Below are 16,668 nucleotides of genomic sequence, written 5' to 3'. Positions count from 1 at the left end.
GTATTGCTCGGTATTGCTAGGTATTGGTCAATTTTGCTCGACAAAAATGAAAAATATCATTCTGTGAAGACCAATACCTAGCAATACCGAGCAATACCGAGTTCATTTAGGTATTACTCGGTATTGGTCTTCACAGAGCGGTATTTCTCGTTATTGCCAAGTAATACCTAGCAATATCGAGAAATATCTAGCAATACCGAGCAATACGCGAACATAGTAATCCCGGATTTCGGTCCGAGTCGGGTCGTCGGGCCGCACGGTAAAGGATAAGAGCACGTGGCGACATATTATTGGCTACTAGAGCTCTGTCAGGTTACCTGACCTAATAATTTTTCTTCCTTTAGAGAGTTAATGGAAGTTTTTGTTGTTGGTTATGTTGGATACAAATTTGTTGGTGAAAAATACTAGATTTTACTAACAGGTTGAACCTACGAGTTTGGACGAGCTAGACCTATGAGAATGGAGAGAGTTGAGAAACTAGAGGAAAGTTTTATAGAATGCTCAAGAAAATTATAGACCTCAAATTGACAAAATGTTCTAGAATCAGTTAAAAGGTCCAAACGTCCCTCAAACTATTCCTCATCATCTCTTATTTATAGGGTTCTGAGATCTACATGAAATGATAGAAAATTGATAAAAAGTATAACACTATATAGAACTCTCGGACAATGCTACTCGCTATTCTAGACACGCACCACCTAAATGGTTGAAGGAGAATGAGGTTGGAAAGCCTTGGCGAGTTACCTTTGGACAAGTTTAGTAATGTTAAGTGAATGAAGGCGAGTGTGCTTGGGCGATTGCTAAGATGAAAGAAGACCAGCGGTTGGTGAGCTTGGTGATGTCGCTAGTGACTTATGTGAGAGGTCCCTAGTTACCTGAATAGAGAGAGGCAAGTGAGATGTTGTCGTGGGAATGGAAAGCTCCTCGTTTGATGGTCTTGACAAGTTAGGCTGATGGTCCCATGAGTAGTCACATTCGTGGAGCCGAGTTTGGTGAGGTTGGTTGCTCTAGGATGGAGCAAGCGCATGAGGTAGCTTTGAGAACGAGCGAGAGACTGATGTAGTGGTCAAGGCACGTGATGAGTATCGGGTTGCTAGCTTGGTGAGGAATACCTGATTCGCCCCGTATAGGGAGAGCTTTTTGGTAGGCCCGAGCAAATCACCTATTGATCACTATAGGTGAGTTCCTTGTGAGTGTGAGGCGAGTTCTCCAAGTGGGTCTCTTTGAGGGCGAGTTCATCCGCCTGGATCCTTCAACTACCTTTTAAACACTTATGAAGGAAGGCATATGCGAGTAATACCAGTTAGCTTGAGTTAGGGAAGGATTTTTTGTTCTGAGGTGAATTCCCCAAATTTGGAGAGGTGGAGGACAAAGGTGTTCATGGTGGAGTACGGGAATACACCATGAATACTTGGGCTCTCACGTTCTTCTCTGGTGGATGCCTAAGGAGAGAGCCAATTTATGGTTGGGTCACTTGGTCGCGAACTGGAAATGTTTTGTTTGCAGAAAAACCTGCAAGAATTCTAGTCCAACGGCAGTGTCTCGAACCAATTGGGGAAGATGTGTGCATGGAGGGCAATTTTCTTATGCTACTTCTTTGGAGCTTTTGATTCTCCAGACAGTAGTAATTTCCATTAGAAATTGGGATTGTCTAGAAGCTGAATTTAGTTTGCTGCAAGAGCTAGGATTAGGTGTGAGATGGTTTCTGCACTCTATGAGCAGCAATAATACCTATTTTTGTTCTTTAAAGCCTCTAATCGAATTCTCTGCTTTCTAATCCAAGTTTTTCATTTGATTTCTTGACTTCTTGAGCAAGTCAACATTTGTTCAGGACTGCTCCTCTTTCTGACTTCTTGGTATGAAATGTAAGAAAATAGAAAGCATTATATAAGACATTGGATATTATTGCAAGCAACAGTGGTGGTTGGATTTCACCAAGATTTTGTGAGGGAGAAGATGGTTGTTGAAGCAAATTGATTTTCGTGGGTGCAAGACCTTTCAACCTAGCAGCAAGTATATATATTCGGAAAGAAATCTTGCTGATTGTATAGTCTTCTAAATGCTTTGTTTTTGTGGTTGTCCTTTGTTTTAAGGATTCTTGCCCATTTTATGGCACCTTTTATTGGTGTCAATTGGTCTTCTTTGAACAAATAAGCAACTATATCCCCCTAATTTTCTCACATGACATGGCCTATGGATTGCTTGGTATAAGTAGGATTTAACTTTATATTTGAATTTAGTAAAATTTGAGGTTTTGAAGAAAAATATTGGGTTAATATATTCTAATCCATTTTTTATTATCATGAGAATAACAAATTGATATGTGACATTTCTATTATATTTAAATAGCATGAAACTATGTGACTTTGATTTGCAGACAAATTTAAAAATAATTAAGATATTTTTTATGAAATATACAACAAAATTGCAAAATATTAAGACATTATATATAATCAACAGAGCAAGCGTCATGGAAAATTGGCATGGGTCAAAATTTTTAAGGGCATCCTGATGTGAATTGGGTCAAGATATCCTAGAGATTTTTTTTTTTGTCTGGCTTTAAATGATGAAGATTGTTTGGCTAGACTATTGTTAAATTAGTCTAGATCTTGGCAAGCAAGTTATTTGATTTCTTGTTTCAGGATTTAAGTGTTAAAAGGATATCGGATAACTTTAAGTTAAATGAAGCCAATTAATTTTTCATCTAATTACAACATTTTTAACAATCCATTGATCTGAAACCAACCCTATTATGACACCGATAACCTAAAAATTTAACTAAAATTTAAAATGAACTCATGGAGCCATGCCTTTTGTGGGTTTAGACTTTGGTTGCCTTTTTTTTCTTAACCTATCCTTTCTCACCATGTGATCCATGGAGAAATAGAGTGGACTTAGAATACATATGTTGCCATCATCAAATGTGTTTTTGAGAATCTGTCCTAACCCTCCACTCTCCAAGAGCTACAACATTATGGCCAATGATGAGGCCTCCGCTTTTGCTTACTTCATTGAGTGGAAAGCCTTTAATGCTTCCATCACCTCCTCTTCTCTTGTCATTTGCGATAATGAGTGTGGCATATTGATCAATTTGTAGTAGTTAAATGGGAGAAACGCGATGAAATAACTAGTTAAAATTTTTAAATGGTAGTCCTAATATGATTTAATAAATTTTGCTTAAAGTCAGAAATCTAAATTTGTAATTTAAGGGAACTCAAGATCTTAGCAACAAAAAAAAATCACATTTGATAAGATTTAAGATAACTGCGACATAAATCCTTAAAGGCAATACCAAATGATCCCTCTGTTATGAAGTTACTTTTAAATCAAAATGACACATGAATGAACTTCGTAGAACAAATGATTGAACTAATTAATCGCATTTAGCTAGGAAGGTAGGGAGTGAGTCTACAACATCTAATCTCTTCCATAAAATTAAGATATATTTAGAGAAACCATTTGTGAAGATAAGACTAAAGTGAGTCTTGATAATATTGAGTAAGATAAAAGATAGATGGAGCAATGGACGGGACAGGATGCTTCTTTCCATGTGCGAATCTATCATGAGGGTTCGTGCAAGTTGATAAATATTAGCATCATGAACTTTATTTATACTTTCATATGTTATTATCAATGTATCACAAATTTGTTTTTTGGTATCTAATATGAATTCCCTCATGTAGTCAACTGACATGAGGGCACAATAGAGATCCCTCCCCAAAGGTTAAATTTATCGGGATCCATCTTATCTTGGGTACATTCTATAAATGGTTATCCAACTTTAACTCCCATCTATGGTGGGTGGATTGTATTCATTAAAAAAAAAGTTCCAAAGATGATGATCTTGTACTCACATTTACTTGGGGGTTTAAGTGAGTCAAGGCGATGTGTAAAACTTGAGCCAACCCTGATTTGACTCATTAGCTCTCAAGCTAGCTCATTTAAAAACATTAATATAATACACTTATAATATATTAGCATTCAGAATTATATATACAAAATTTTTAAAAATGTTTAAAAAATATATCTCACTTTTTTCTATCAGATGATTCTTCATTATTTTTCTTTTAATTTCTCATTCATTTTATCATTTTATTATAATAATTGTTTGAATCATAATCATTTTCTCTCTTTTATAATAAATGGTTGGCTCATGAGCCAACTCGAATTTCATTTTTAATAATATTTCATATTCATGCTTATTATTTAATATTTTTTATATAGCTTGCGCCATATTCAAAATAGCGCGCGCCGCGCCGTGCGCTATGCGCCATGGCTCCAAATGGACCTTTGCGCCATGGTGCGCCATTCGCCGTTAACAGGTATGATCATAATCATTTTCTCTCTTTTATAATAAACAGTTGGCTCATGAGCCAACTCGAACTCGTAGAATAAAGCTTAAGCCAAAGTGACTCGAGCTCAACTCGACTTGTTTAAACTCCTACCTTTACTCTTGTGATTCTTTTAATGATCAAATGGAGTGTTATCTATAAAAGGTGGTTTGTGTGTGGAGTGCCCTTCGGTTGCATTACCAAGAGGAAACTCATGTGCGATATGGATCTACTCTTCATGGTTAAACCAAATATCAAGCTCTTACTCTTATACCAATTGATAAGTATGGTAAACCAAGAGAAGAAAGGGGGGCTTGTAATTAAGAATATAAGTGCTATAAATGAAATTAATCAAATTAATATAAAAATAACATAATAATTTGTTGATAGTTTGGCCTCAACTGTCTACTTTCATATTTAATCTTCTCTCATATTATGTTTCCCTTGACACTAGCTGCTGCTTCCTAAACTTCTTTGCTCATTTAGCTGATTGAGAGACTGTCACATGATCAGACTCTTCTTGACAAGCTAGTGTTATCCATTAAATGTTATAAAGTAACACAATAACTCACAAGACTTAGCAAATCTAAAGTGCTAAACAAAAACAAAAGAGCTTTGTTACGACATTTTGGTTGTGAAGAAAGATTACGCACTTTGTGGAAGCCTTGCACATATGATTTAACTAAATTACTTGGCTCTTCCTTTGATTTACACTTTTGTTTGAAATTTATGAGAGAATTAGGGAGTTTTATAATTTTGATTTTTAGCATTTTAATAGTCTCAAATAGGTGTGTTTATAAGTCTAAAAGCTGCCTTAAAACATTTTCCAACGGCTTCAAATAAATGGAAAATATGATAATTAATAGTTTCCATGTATGTATAATAGTAATAGTTACCATGTAGATCATGAATTAGCAACCTATTAAATGGTTTATGGAGACCTGCAACTTAACGAATACCTGCAAACCTTTAGCGATGGTTTGTAATCTGGCCTAGAGTGATGCATAGGGTTGGTCACCTAAAAAATTAATGACACTTTGTAAACAAGTTTGTGGTGCTATACTAATTAGAAGAGACATGTTAAACTATTGTAATAGCTTATTAACTAATTTGGTCTTGAATTTTGATGTCAATAATGTTTACCCTTCTAATTTATTTGATCGTCTGCTTAGATCATAATAGAGTGATAATTCTATTTAAAACAATATTTTAATAATTGTAGTAGAATTTCTTAAAATTTAATTTGAACAGGCGTCATAAAATGGTTAGATATTTTATCAATTATCTGATAAAAAATAAAATAAACCACGACTTGTCATTAATTTTTTATTAATTTTTACACCTCCCTAACTTGACATAAATTTTATTAATTTTACTCCTCTTTATACTCATTGGATCATATCTCTAATTTTGATCATTTCAATTATCACGACCATGCATCCTATGAATCTTTTCATCACTTGTTTAATACATTAGTTCCTTTGGTGGTCTATCAAATGTAGGGCTTCTATGCTTCAGGTAGTATACGTGAACTACCGACTTCTAAAATTCACCCTCAAGGTTAAACCTACAGAGAGATATACTTTTGTTGCTGTGCAACACCATTACCTACTTTTTTTTTTTTTTTTTGCAAAGAGTTTGTTGGCTTGTCCTAAAGAATAACCCATTTATTTTTTATATAGGTAATGGCCTCTCGATTGCACCATCGAGTTATCGATGTTGATTTTTGCATGCCTCTTGTTTCCCTTGTATTGATTGACTATCTTTATTATTGTCTGGAATATGATATCTTGTTTTTGAATATAGCTTTGAGACCCAACATCAACAAGATAGTATTTCCCTATTCAATTCATTGTTGTATAATTATATTTTAGGGATACTTGTACACACGAAATTAACTATAGCAATTCTCACGAGTTGGTATTGGAAATCATTGCTATGATCTTGAATGAAATTTTTGAAAATGTGACCATCATATGCATTTGCTTCCCAACTAGGCATAATGATGGTAAATCACATAATGAAGTTGCATGTTGCCTTTACATTCTATGTAGGTGATCCACAACTGTCCGTGTATGCTACTAGCTCATCTTTAGGAATGCATGTGTTACATGGGTTTCATTAATGACTCCAATGCAGTCATATTATCATATAAAAGTTTTAATGTTAACTCATGAACTTTAAGTAGGTATTTTGTTGTTCTATTGACTTAAAAATTAAATCAAAGTACCTTGAAGTATGGCATATAGCAGTTATCTTTCTATATATCTACTAATGTGGTCTGAAACTTATTGTAATGTGATTTTATTTCCTAGTGGATAGTCATAGAAGACAATTCAAACCATCTGAGAAATATCTGCTAATCATTTTACTAGAGGTTGACATTTCGTAGAAATTTATTGTGATTAAATATAAAGTATGATAGCAATCATTGGCCTTGTTATGGTTCGTGATGAATCATGCAAACTATGACAACTTGTTAATTTATTCTAAAGATCTAGGAGGATGGCCTGTGACATATGGAACCTACTTGGATGGCTCAAAAATAACTCACCAACTCATTTCTCGCATAAAATTCATTTATGAGACATACAACAACAACTGTGGCAGTTTGATTGTGCTATTGGATTAATATCTTTCATGATTACATGTAAGTGCATTAAAAGCAATTGTTCTATTCTACAGATGATTAACACATAATTCATTATGGCACAACAAAATTCATCATAGCTTAACATGCTTCATCATAACAGAACTACTTAATTCATCAGTAAGTGTTTTGAAAATGCATAACATCATCTAAATAGTCACAAAAATCACCACATATGGTCTTCTTTAAATATCTAACAAGAAATTTGATAACATTAAAGAAGCTACCAAACTCAAACGAAAGAAATCCAATAGTGGATCATAACGCATCGCTTGTCACAGTCCTTGAAAGGTCTCATGGTAGCGAAACTTCTTCTCATCAGGCATTGCCATTAAAGTATCTCTTTTGTGAGGATCCTTCAACTATTTTTGCAATAAATAAATACAAATGCTTATTTTCATGGATTTCTAGATTGTTATCTTGCTCCATTATTGTGACAGTCAGTGTTGTTCGACAGATCTTGTGCTACTGTTGTTGAATTTGAATTCATTGGTCAGCCAATTACATGATTCGATTCTTAAGAAAATCCCAACCCATCACCTTCTTCTTTCCACCAGATGGACTGGATGTGGTTGGCCTCATTGTTCTACTGAAAGTGGCATCCCACCTATTTTTAAGACTCCCTTTCCTTATGCACCAGAACTATCTTTCTTATAAGAGTCCCCAAGGTCGTCCATATCACTGGTAGCTTGCCTCTATTTGACCATGCATTTTCACGTATAGAAACTATACTTGTGGGCATTATTATATTTAACTTCTCTTCTAACTTGTAATAAATGTTGCAATAACTAAACTTCTTTATTACTATTTTATTTTATTTTTTTTTTAACTTCTTTATAACTAATATGACATAAACTATATATACATTATTAGTAACATAAACCTTAATGAATATCATATCATGCAAAATTTAGTGCTAATTGCTCTTTCCATAAATCTCCAAACTCATCATTCATCTTCATATTTGGATCCTACCTTAAACCCTTAATTCAACTCCATAATTCCCTATCCTTTTTAAGCCAGTCCTCTTTTTCGTCTATTGTATTCTATCATACACTCTTCCCGTTCTCATTTTGAAATTCCTAATTAAAAATTTCCATCATTCTTTATTGCTTGATCTCTTTCAAGCAAAGATCACAAAAATTCATCTTCACATCTCCTTTCCATATAGTAGATGCACCTCCAATTTAGGTTTCTCTAGTGTTGAATCTTATGAAGAACAATTCATATTATAATAAACAATCATATACTAATAACAGAAAGGCATTCCAATAGGCACTCACATATACCATCTATTTATCTACAATAGCATATGTTACCTTCCGTTACTTCACAATAACATAAGGTTTGAAGCTTTAATCAAATGACGTTTAGAAAACCATGGTCCGCGCGCTGCATTGATTGTTTTGCCTCTAAACATATATGATAATAAATAAGTAGGAATCTGTGATAACAAATCATGCACATCTTATGATATTGCTATTATAAATTTTCATGGATTACAAAGTTTTGCAAAATTATTTTCTAACCCCGCTCATGTAAGCATCACGATTCATCAGATAAGCATTCTAATATATTAAGCAGCACCTAACGCAAACATTGCTCATTTCTCAATATTTCGAAGGATACTCTACTAGAAAAAATACTTAATCTTTTGATTGGATAATCTAGATATCTACAAATGCACAATACCAAAAAAGTTAAAATCTTCGATAAATTTGAGTATGAACAATTAAGAGAAAAACTTTTTCTTCCAAGTGAAGAGATTTTCAAACAGGATCTCTGCCAAGCAAAGAAATTTCAAAGAAAAAACATATGTACCAACGTTCTCTAACATGAATCTTGAGTAAACAATTCATCCCTATGAATGAATTCACGACAAAATAAAATGCACATGTCGATTTCATAGAATATGGAGGAGGAAGAAATCAAAGAATGAATATACTGATAATTAAATCTAGAGAGGATGAAGGATTGTATGTGGACACAATCACCCCTCTCTTCACCAGCAAGGGAGTTTTTTTCCTTTCACCACTACAGCTTCAGTCATGTTAGATTTCTTGTAAATGAAGATGTCAGGGCATTGATAAGGAGTTTTATATCCCTTTGTAAATTTATTAAAAGGGGAAACAATGAGTGGGGCATGAAGATTGTTGGAAGGTTAAGAAACATTATTTCCCATTACAAAATTGTGTGAAAATTAGATAAAAGGCTGTGAGTAAAATAAAGCCAAATAAAGTGCAATAGTATTTTTTTAAGTAATACAAAGAAAAAATCATCCTTAATGGATCTTGAAACTCGTGGCATGCATGATTTCAAGAACTTCAAGGATTGCTTGATCATTAATCAAATGTGTAAAAAATTCTTTGAATGAGTGTCTCAGATTGGATAAAAAGATATTTGAGATTCCAAAGATAAAGGTTTTCAAATTTATTAGAATTAAATGGTTGGTTGTTCGCATAGTTTAAAATTGCGCAATTAGAGGCACGGGCGCGCCTTTGCACAATTCAGCCCCCAAACGCTTCATTGCCTAAGCAATTTTGGGTTCATGTGAGGCTTACGCCTCACGGGCTAAGAGGCACGCCTCTAAGCCGCTATTATGCAATTAGAGGTGAGGCGCACGACTCTTAAAACCGAGTCCCACCTACTTAAAATTAGGTATTTCTTCTATTCTTTCATTCGGCTACTGTGGCCTATGCAATATTGAGCACGAGGCCCTTGGTACAAGTTCTACGTTTAGTGGATGTCGAGAAGAAACCAGCCATGAGTTTTATTTATAATGTTATGGATGAGGCGAAGGAATTGATTGCACATAATTTGGGAGGAGAGGAGGCAAGTTATATAGAGATTTGGGATATCATTGATGCTCGATGGGAGGTACAGTTACACCGTTATCTACATGCAACGACGTATTATCTCAATCCTCAATTTCAATATTCATAGAGGAAATCCTCAAACCCGGAGGTGAAGCTTGGCTTGTATCATATGAAGGGCGTTTGATGATTTTTTATTAGTGAAACATATGAAGAAAATTGTAATTTTATATGAGCATAAGCTAACTCATCATATTTTCTTCTTATTCTTGATGAATTTTTAATTTTCATGATAATTGATGATCATTTAAAAGATAGTAGTAAGGATTTAGTTCAAGTGAAGTGCATTAAGGATAAAAATAAAATAAAAATGCTTTTTTATTAAAATAGGATATTCAACAAAGGTGGATGAGATATTTTACTAAACTTTTTAATGAAGATTATTAAAATACGATTGACTTTAGTGACCTTAGAACCCTAAATGAAAATAAATTTTTTTGTTTTTATCGGCGTATTAGTAAAACCGAAGTTAGAGAGGCTTTAAAGAAAATGAAGTGTGAAAAAGCTGTTGGACCTTATTATATTCCAATAGAGGTGTGGACATGCTTAGTAGATGAAAGAATTTCTTGGCTTACTAAACTTTTTAATATTATTTTGAAGACTAAAAGGATGCTTGATGAGTGGAGAATGAGTGTATTGATTTTTATTTTTAAGAATAAAGGTGATGCACAAGATTGTGCGAATTATAGAGGAAATAAGTTAATGTGTCATACTTTAAATCTATGGGAGAGAGTTAAGGAGCGTAGGTTGCGGCGTGATATTAATGTTTCTCAAAATCAATTTGGATTCATGCCGGGTAGGTCTACTATGGAAGCTATACATTTTTTGAGAGTTTTAATGGAGAACTATAGAGAGAATGAAGAGGATCTACATATGATATTTATTGATTTAGAGAAAACATATGATAAAGTTCTAAGAGAAGTGCTATGGAGAGGGCTAGAAAAGAAAGGGGTTAATAATATTTATATTCAAGTCATTAAGGATATGTATGCAGAAGCTATCACTTGTGTTCAAACACAAGGTAGTTTGACAAAGTTATTTTCTATTTCAGTTGGATTACATCAACGATCAGCCTTAAACCCTTATCTTTTTGCTTTAACCATGGATGTTCTCACTTGACATTTGTAAGATGTTATACCCTGGTGTATGCTTTTTGCTTATGATATTCTTCTTATTGATAAGACAATAGGGGGAGTTGATGGTAAACCTGAATCATGGAGGTTAGCCTTAGAGTCTAAAGGTTTTGGTTTGAGTAGATCTAAAATTGAATATATGGAATGTAATTTTAGTAGTAATAGATCTAGTGGGGGATTGTGACATTAGGTGATCAAGTCATTAATAAGAGTACACGTTTTAGATATCTTGGGTCTATTGTTTAGAGTGATGATGAAATAGATGGGGATATTATTAGTATAATTCAAGTTGAATGGTTGAAGTGGAGGAATGCATCGAGCTTGTTGTGTGATAATAAAAGTCCCCCTCAAACTTATGGGAAAATTTTGTAAGATGGTGGTGAGACCTGCAATGCTTTATGGTGCTGAATGTTGGCCATTAAAAGAGAAGCATAATATTAAGTTAAGTATTATAGAGATGAGGATGCTCAGGTGGATAGTGGCTTTACTCCTAGATATAGGATGCAAAATGAGAATATACGTGAAAAGTTGGAGTAGCTCCAGTGGAAGATAAGATTTTAGCTAGAGACGCCTTAGATGGTTTGGTCACTTAAAATGGTGGCCTTCCGATGACCTGGTTATGAAAGTAGATGTATTAGGTTTGGCTTTTGTTAAGAAAGGTAGAGGTAGACCTAAAAAGACTTGGTTATAAAATTTTAGAAATGACCTTTCTTTATTAGATTTCAATGAGAATTCGACTCTTAACATGACACAATGGAGAAAAAATGATTCGTATGGTCGACCCCACGTAGTGAGATAAAGGCTTGTTGTTGTTGTTGCATGATAATTGATGAAACTTGATCCATAAGTGATTCTCATGTTCCATATCACAAATAGTGGTAAGATCTTGAGTTTGAAGATAATATTTCTAGGAGCAAAAATAAAATTAAATGGATAAAATTGCATCTACATATATACACCTTCATCTTACATTTGGAAATCATGCACTATTTGCATAGCACAATCAGCATTTTGCCTCTGTAAACGTATTTGATAAAATAAATAACAAGAACATCTAAAATAAAAAATCATCTACATCTTATAATGGTGCTTTTGGAATTTCTCATTATTTAAATTTAAAGCATTTTTACGAAAGAAAAAAAAATCTAAGTATGCCAATTTTAGCAACATGATTCTTCGGTTTAAGCATTAAAATATATTAAACACCACCTTCTATAACAAATATCACTCTTTTCTCAATATTCCATAGATGCTCTACTAAAAAATGTTTTTAAAATTTTTTGTGGATAATGTAGTTTTCTGCCAAATGCCAATGTATTATACAAAATATATTAATTTCCAATTAGTTTGAGTGAATGGATTAAGAGGGAAAACATATTTCTGCCAAGTGATAATATTTCACTGAAAAAAATATCAAACATGCAAAGACATTTCATGAAAACATCTTTACCATCCTTCTGTTAAAAATAACATTCTTTGAGTAAAACCCTATTCCCTACAAATCATTTTACAACATTAAAAACCCATGTGTTGACTTTGTGGAATGCAGAGGATGAAGAAACCAATCAGTCAACGTGCTGATAATCGAATCTAAAGAGGAGGGAGTGTCATAAGTGGACAAAGAATTACACCATCATCAAGGGATGTCCTTTTCTTTCCACAATTGCAGCTTGAGTCATGGAAAAGCTAGATCTCGTGCAAGTAAAGAAAGAACCTTACATTCCATTGTTATTCTATTAAAAATGAAAACACTCTATGGGACATGGAGGTTGCAGGAAGATTGTAAAACACTAGTTTCCACTGTAGAATTGTCTGAAAAATAGGTAGAAGATGTTGAGCTAAATAGAACCAAGTAAAATTGGAACAGTGTAACGTAAAGCAGTGAAAAACTCCCCACTATGGATCCTAAAACTAGTGGTGTCAATGTTTTTAATAACTTTTGAGATCATCAATTAGATGAATCCTCTGTTTGGGTATCTTAGATTTCAAAAGAAGAGAATTGTGATTCCAAAGCATAAAACAAGACTTGGAATTAAATAGATGGCTGTTAGGCATATTTAAAGTGCATTTGATGGGTTTTTTTTAGTGCAATATGAGTAACATCAGACTTTTAAGTGAGGTTACATATGCCATATGTTTATCTTATTTTTTCTTGTTCTTGATGAATTGTTAATTATTATGACAATTAATGAAACTTGATCCATAAGTGATTCTCTTGTTGTGGATTACAATCAAGGGAAAAATATTGAGATTGAAGACAATATAACTAGAAGCAAATCTACAATTAGGAGAAAAGTGCTTCTTGTGTGTGTACACGCACCAACACAGACACACTGGTTAGCAATTTTTTTATCAAGATGTGATGTGTTGATTGAAAAGAATAACTGACCTAGTCCGGTTCTGCATGCATTCAATCAGGCTTTGCTCTATGCTGTTGGATTGGGAAAAGGTGCAATTCCTTCTGCTGCTGCGGTCAATTGGGTACTAAAGGATGGCATTGGGTACTTAAGCAAAATATTGTTATCAAAATATGGTCGTCATTTTGATGAAAACCCTAAGGGATGGAGGTTGTTTGCAGACCTACTAGAGAATGTCGCCTATGGATTGGAGATACTGACCCCTGCTTTTCCTCAAACATTTGTTTTGATTGGGGCAGTTGCAGGGGCTGCACGTTCTGCTGCTGCTTTGATACAGGTCACACTTATTATATTTCTTTCTTTTTTTTTTTGTGGTGATTCACATGTTAATTTACATGTTCCAACCTTTACAATGTCTGTGCTATTTCCTTGATGCATATATCTATTTTGCTATGCTTTACTAATACATAATAGTTGCACCTTTGCATACTGCACCTGTTTGCTTTTGTATTTTCTTTGTAATGTTGCAGATCATGTTTGGATTGCAGAATCTGCAACGTTAAATCGTCAATTTTTGCATTGCTTTTTATTGAATATTAACAACTAATCAATTTCTTATGAAATATTATATTTAAATTACAGTTTGATGAATTTTAGATACTATATTTAGGTGGACATAGCGTAATTGCATTGCACTTCATTTACAATATCAACAACAGCAACAACAACATCAAGCCTTTATCCCATTATGTGGGGTTGGCTGCATGAATCCTTTTTCTCTATTGTGTACCCTTATGAATATTCGTTGGTGGTTTTGAGGTGTCATTTTATTGGGAAGATTTTCTGATGTTCTCATTGCCTAACCACATATACCTTCATGCGTTGTGAAGAATTCTACTTGCTGGTCTTTATCAAGCCTCTTTGTAGGTCTCTCCACGTGGGTTTCATTTTATGCTAGAGCATGATTTCTTTTTGGGACAGACTTCACTTGTCAGTCAATGGCTCATATGGACCAGTTAATTTTCTCATTTGTTTGGTGCATTTTGGCTCTTCTCATTTTGTTGGAGTCTCAATGCTCTTCTTTTGTTGTTTTGTTATGGAGTCCAAGTTCTTAATAAAAAAAAATACAAAAAGAGTTGTGCTCCTAAAGTGCTATTTTAGGAAAACGGATTTGCCTAAGACAGACACCCTAAGCTGATGTTTATGTACCCTACTTCCTAGGGGATCCAACTCCATGCTTTTCCGCAGTTATGGAATTTGCTATGAGGAGGCCAAAAAGATAACATGCAGAATAACCATAAGCTTGCAAAATACATTAGAATAACCATACATTACACATTCTCTATCATTATGTGTCCTATTTGCAAATTTAGTCACTACTAGGTTCACTGAATTATGTTTGTCGTCTAATTCAGGCTGACCCTGAAATAATTGGGATAATGTTAATGATAATGATGATGATGACGACGATTTGATTAAGGAATTGCAAATGTTGCCTGCTAATGACTTTCATTATTTGAAACTGCTACTGGACTAAATTTTAATTTTGTTTCTTCTCAGGCGGCTACAAGAAGTTGCTTCTATGCAGGTTTCGCAGTGCATAGGAATTTTGCAGAGGTAAATTAATGCATGCGGACCTTTTTCAGCTTTTCACTGCTACTTTTTCTTCATAATGAAAGCTGTCCACTAAAACAAGCATATTTATGATGCAATTTTGTTCTCTCCTTGTTTATGTCTGATCACTCCTGCCTTTGTGGGCTGTATATGTGGATGTTACAAACATAGTTTGAGATCTTTCTCTGTTTCTGCTTTTCATTTTAGTCCAAAGGTGGTGAAGTTTGGTTGTGATCTGTTGGACTGTACACTTTCAGTTGGCTTAGTTCTCATTTATCCTCTAATGTAATAGGCTGCACTGCCTGTGGGGGAGTTTGGGGTGGGGCTGGAGGGTGAGACGGGGTAGTGACGACTGCGTTAGTGGTTGTAGGAAAACTAATGTTAGTGCCTCTTTGCCTACTACAGGAAGGATTTAGACTGCATTTGGACCTGACATTAGGACCAAAGGCCTGAGTCTTCTTCGCTTTGTTTTATAGTCCCTGTAAAGGAGACGTAGTTAATAGTCTATCCTTATAGTTTGTTGTTTGCTTGTGTTCAAGCTCAATTTTATTGCTTGTGTATCTGTGCAGGTTATTGCAAAGGGTGAAGCCCAAGGAATGGTAAGCAAGTTTCTTGGCATCATGCTTGGGATAACCTTGGCTAACTGCATTGGTTCTTCCACGCCAATGGTTCTTGCTTCTTTTGCTGCTGTAACTGCAGTCCACATGTATTGCAATATTAAATCATATCAGTCAATTCAACTGAGGACGCTGAATATTTATCGTGCAAGTAAAATCTTTGTCATTCCTTCAATTTTCTGAGTAATCGTAAATCTTTTTTTTTTGTTGCATTTGCAGAAGCTGCTCCATTTCCTAGTGCATGTGATTATTAGTGTACATTTTGTTTATTCTGCAAATGGAAAGTTAATTCTTGAATGAAGTGCTTAAAAGGATAGAAGTATTACTTTCTATTGTTCTCTATACACCTTTGATGTGAAATTTTGATGCAGAACATCTTAGGATCTCGGGCTTTCTAAGAAAAATATAAGATGAGATGCATATAACCATACACCCAAGGTTAAATTTATAGTCCAAAAAATTTAATTCAGAAAAAAAATTCTTTCTTGATGTAAATAAAAGTTGCGTAGAATTTGCCCCAAATAATAATTTAATATATTGAAATATAAAATTGCAATAAATTCAAGATAATGAAATTAACATGGTGATAAAAAATCACACCGCACAAGATTTGACTACTTAAAACCCAGATTAGTAAGAAGCTAAATGGAAAAAAAAATACCAAATAAGAGATCAATTCCTCACATCAGTGTAAGGGGATGTCTTCTTATAGACATTGTCTATCAACACTTGCAGTACATTCAAGTATTTGACATTCAATCAGCATACATGTTTGAGAGGAAAGCTTGAATTTTATTAACCAATTATTATTTTTCACATGCCTCGGTATCTCTTTTTATAATCACTGTAAAACCCTTGTATCAGTAGCCTCCTGAATCCAAAACCTGAATTCTTGATATTTGCTATAGCACGGATATAGTGAGTTACGATAAATCAGATCTATAATATCACTTGGATCATAAAGGACTTCACTTATTTGGAACTTGCGTTATCATGATTCCCAAAAATATTGGAGCTGGCATGGAACCTAGCCACAAGCAACAATGAATAAACAGCTTCAACACTGAAAATCAACACCTCAAGAAATAACAAT

The 16,668-nt window shown here is 34.1% G+C and overlaps 1 protein-coding gene across 2 annotated transcripts in view; it reads left to right on the top strand.

Moving 5' to 3' along the window:
* The window catches only part of LOC110110569 (protein root UVB sensitive 1, chloroplastic), a 58,142-nt gene that overhangs the window by 9,431 nt on the left and 32,043 nt on the right, over nucleotides 1-16,668 (top strand). For both annotated transcript variants that reach the window (XM_020842098.2, XM_028701151.1), the window contains exons 2-4: nucleotides 13,406-13,681; nucleotides 14,905-14,961; nucleotides 15,528-15,726. In XM_020842098.2, the coding sequence (XP_020697757.1) occupies nucleotides 13,406-13,681; nucleotides 14,905-14,961; nucleotides 15,528-15,726 (532 nt within the window). The remainder of the gene's footprint in view (nucleotides 1-13,405; nucleotides 13,682-14,904; nucleotides 14,962-15,527; nucleotides 15,727-16,668) is intronic.

Source organism: Dendrobium catenatum, unplaced genomic scaffold (genome assembly GCF_001605985.2).
Source record: "Dendrobium catenatum unplaced genomic scaffold, ASM160598v2 fragScaff_scaffold_1639, whole genome shotgun sequence".
NCBI classification, from domain to species: domain Eukaryota; kingdom Viridiplantae; phylum Streptophyta; class Magnoliopsida; order Asparagales; family Orchidaceae; genus Dendrobium; species Dendrobium catenatum.
This window is presented reverse-complemented; position numbering and strand designations above follow the sequence as displayed.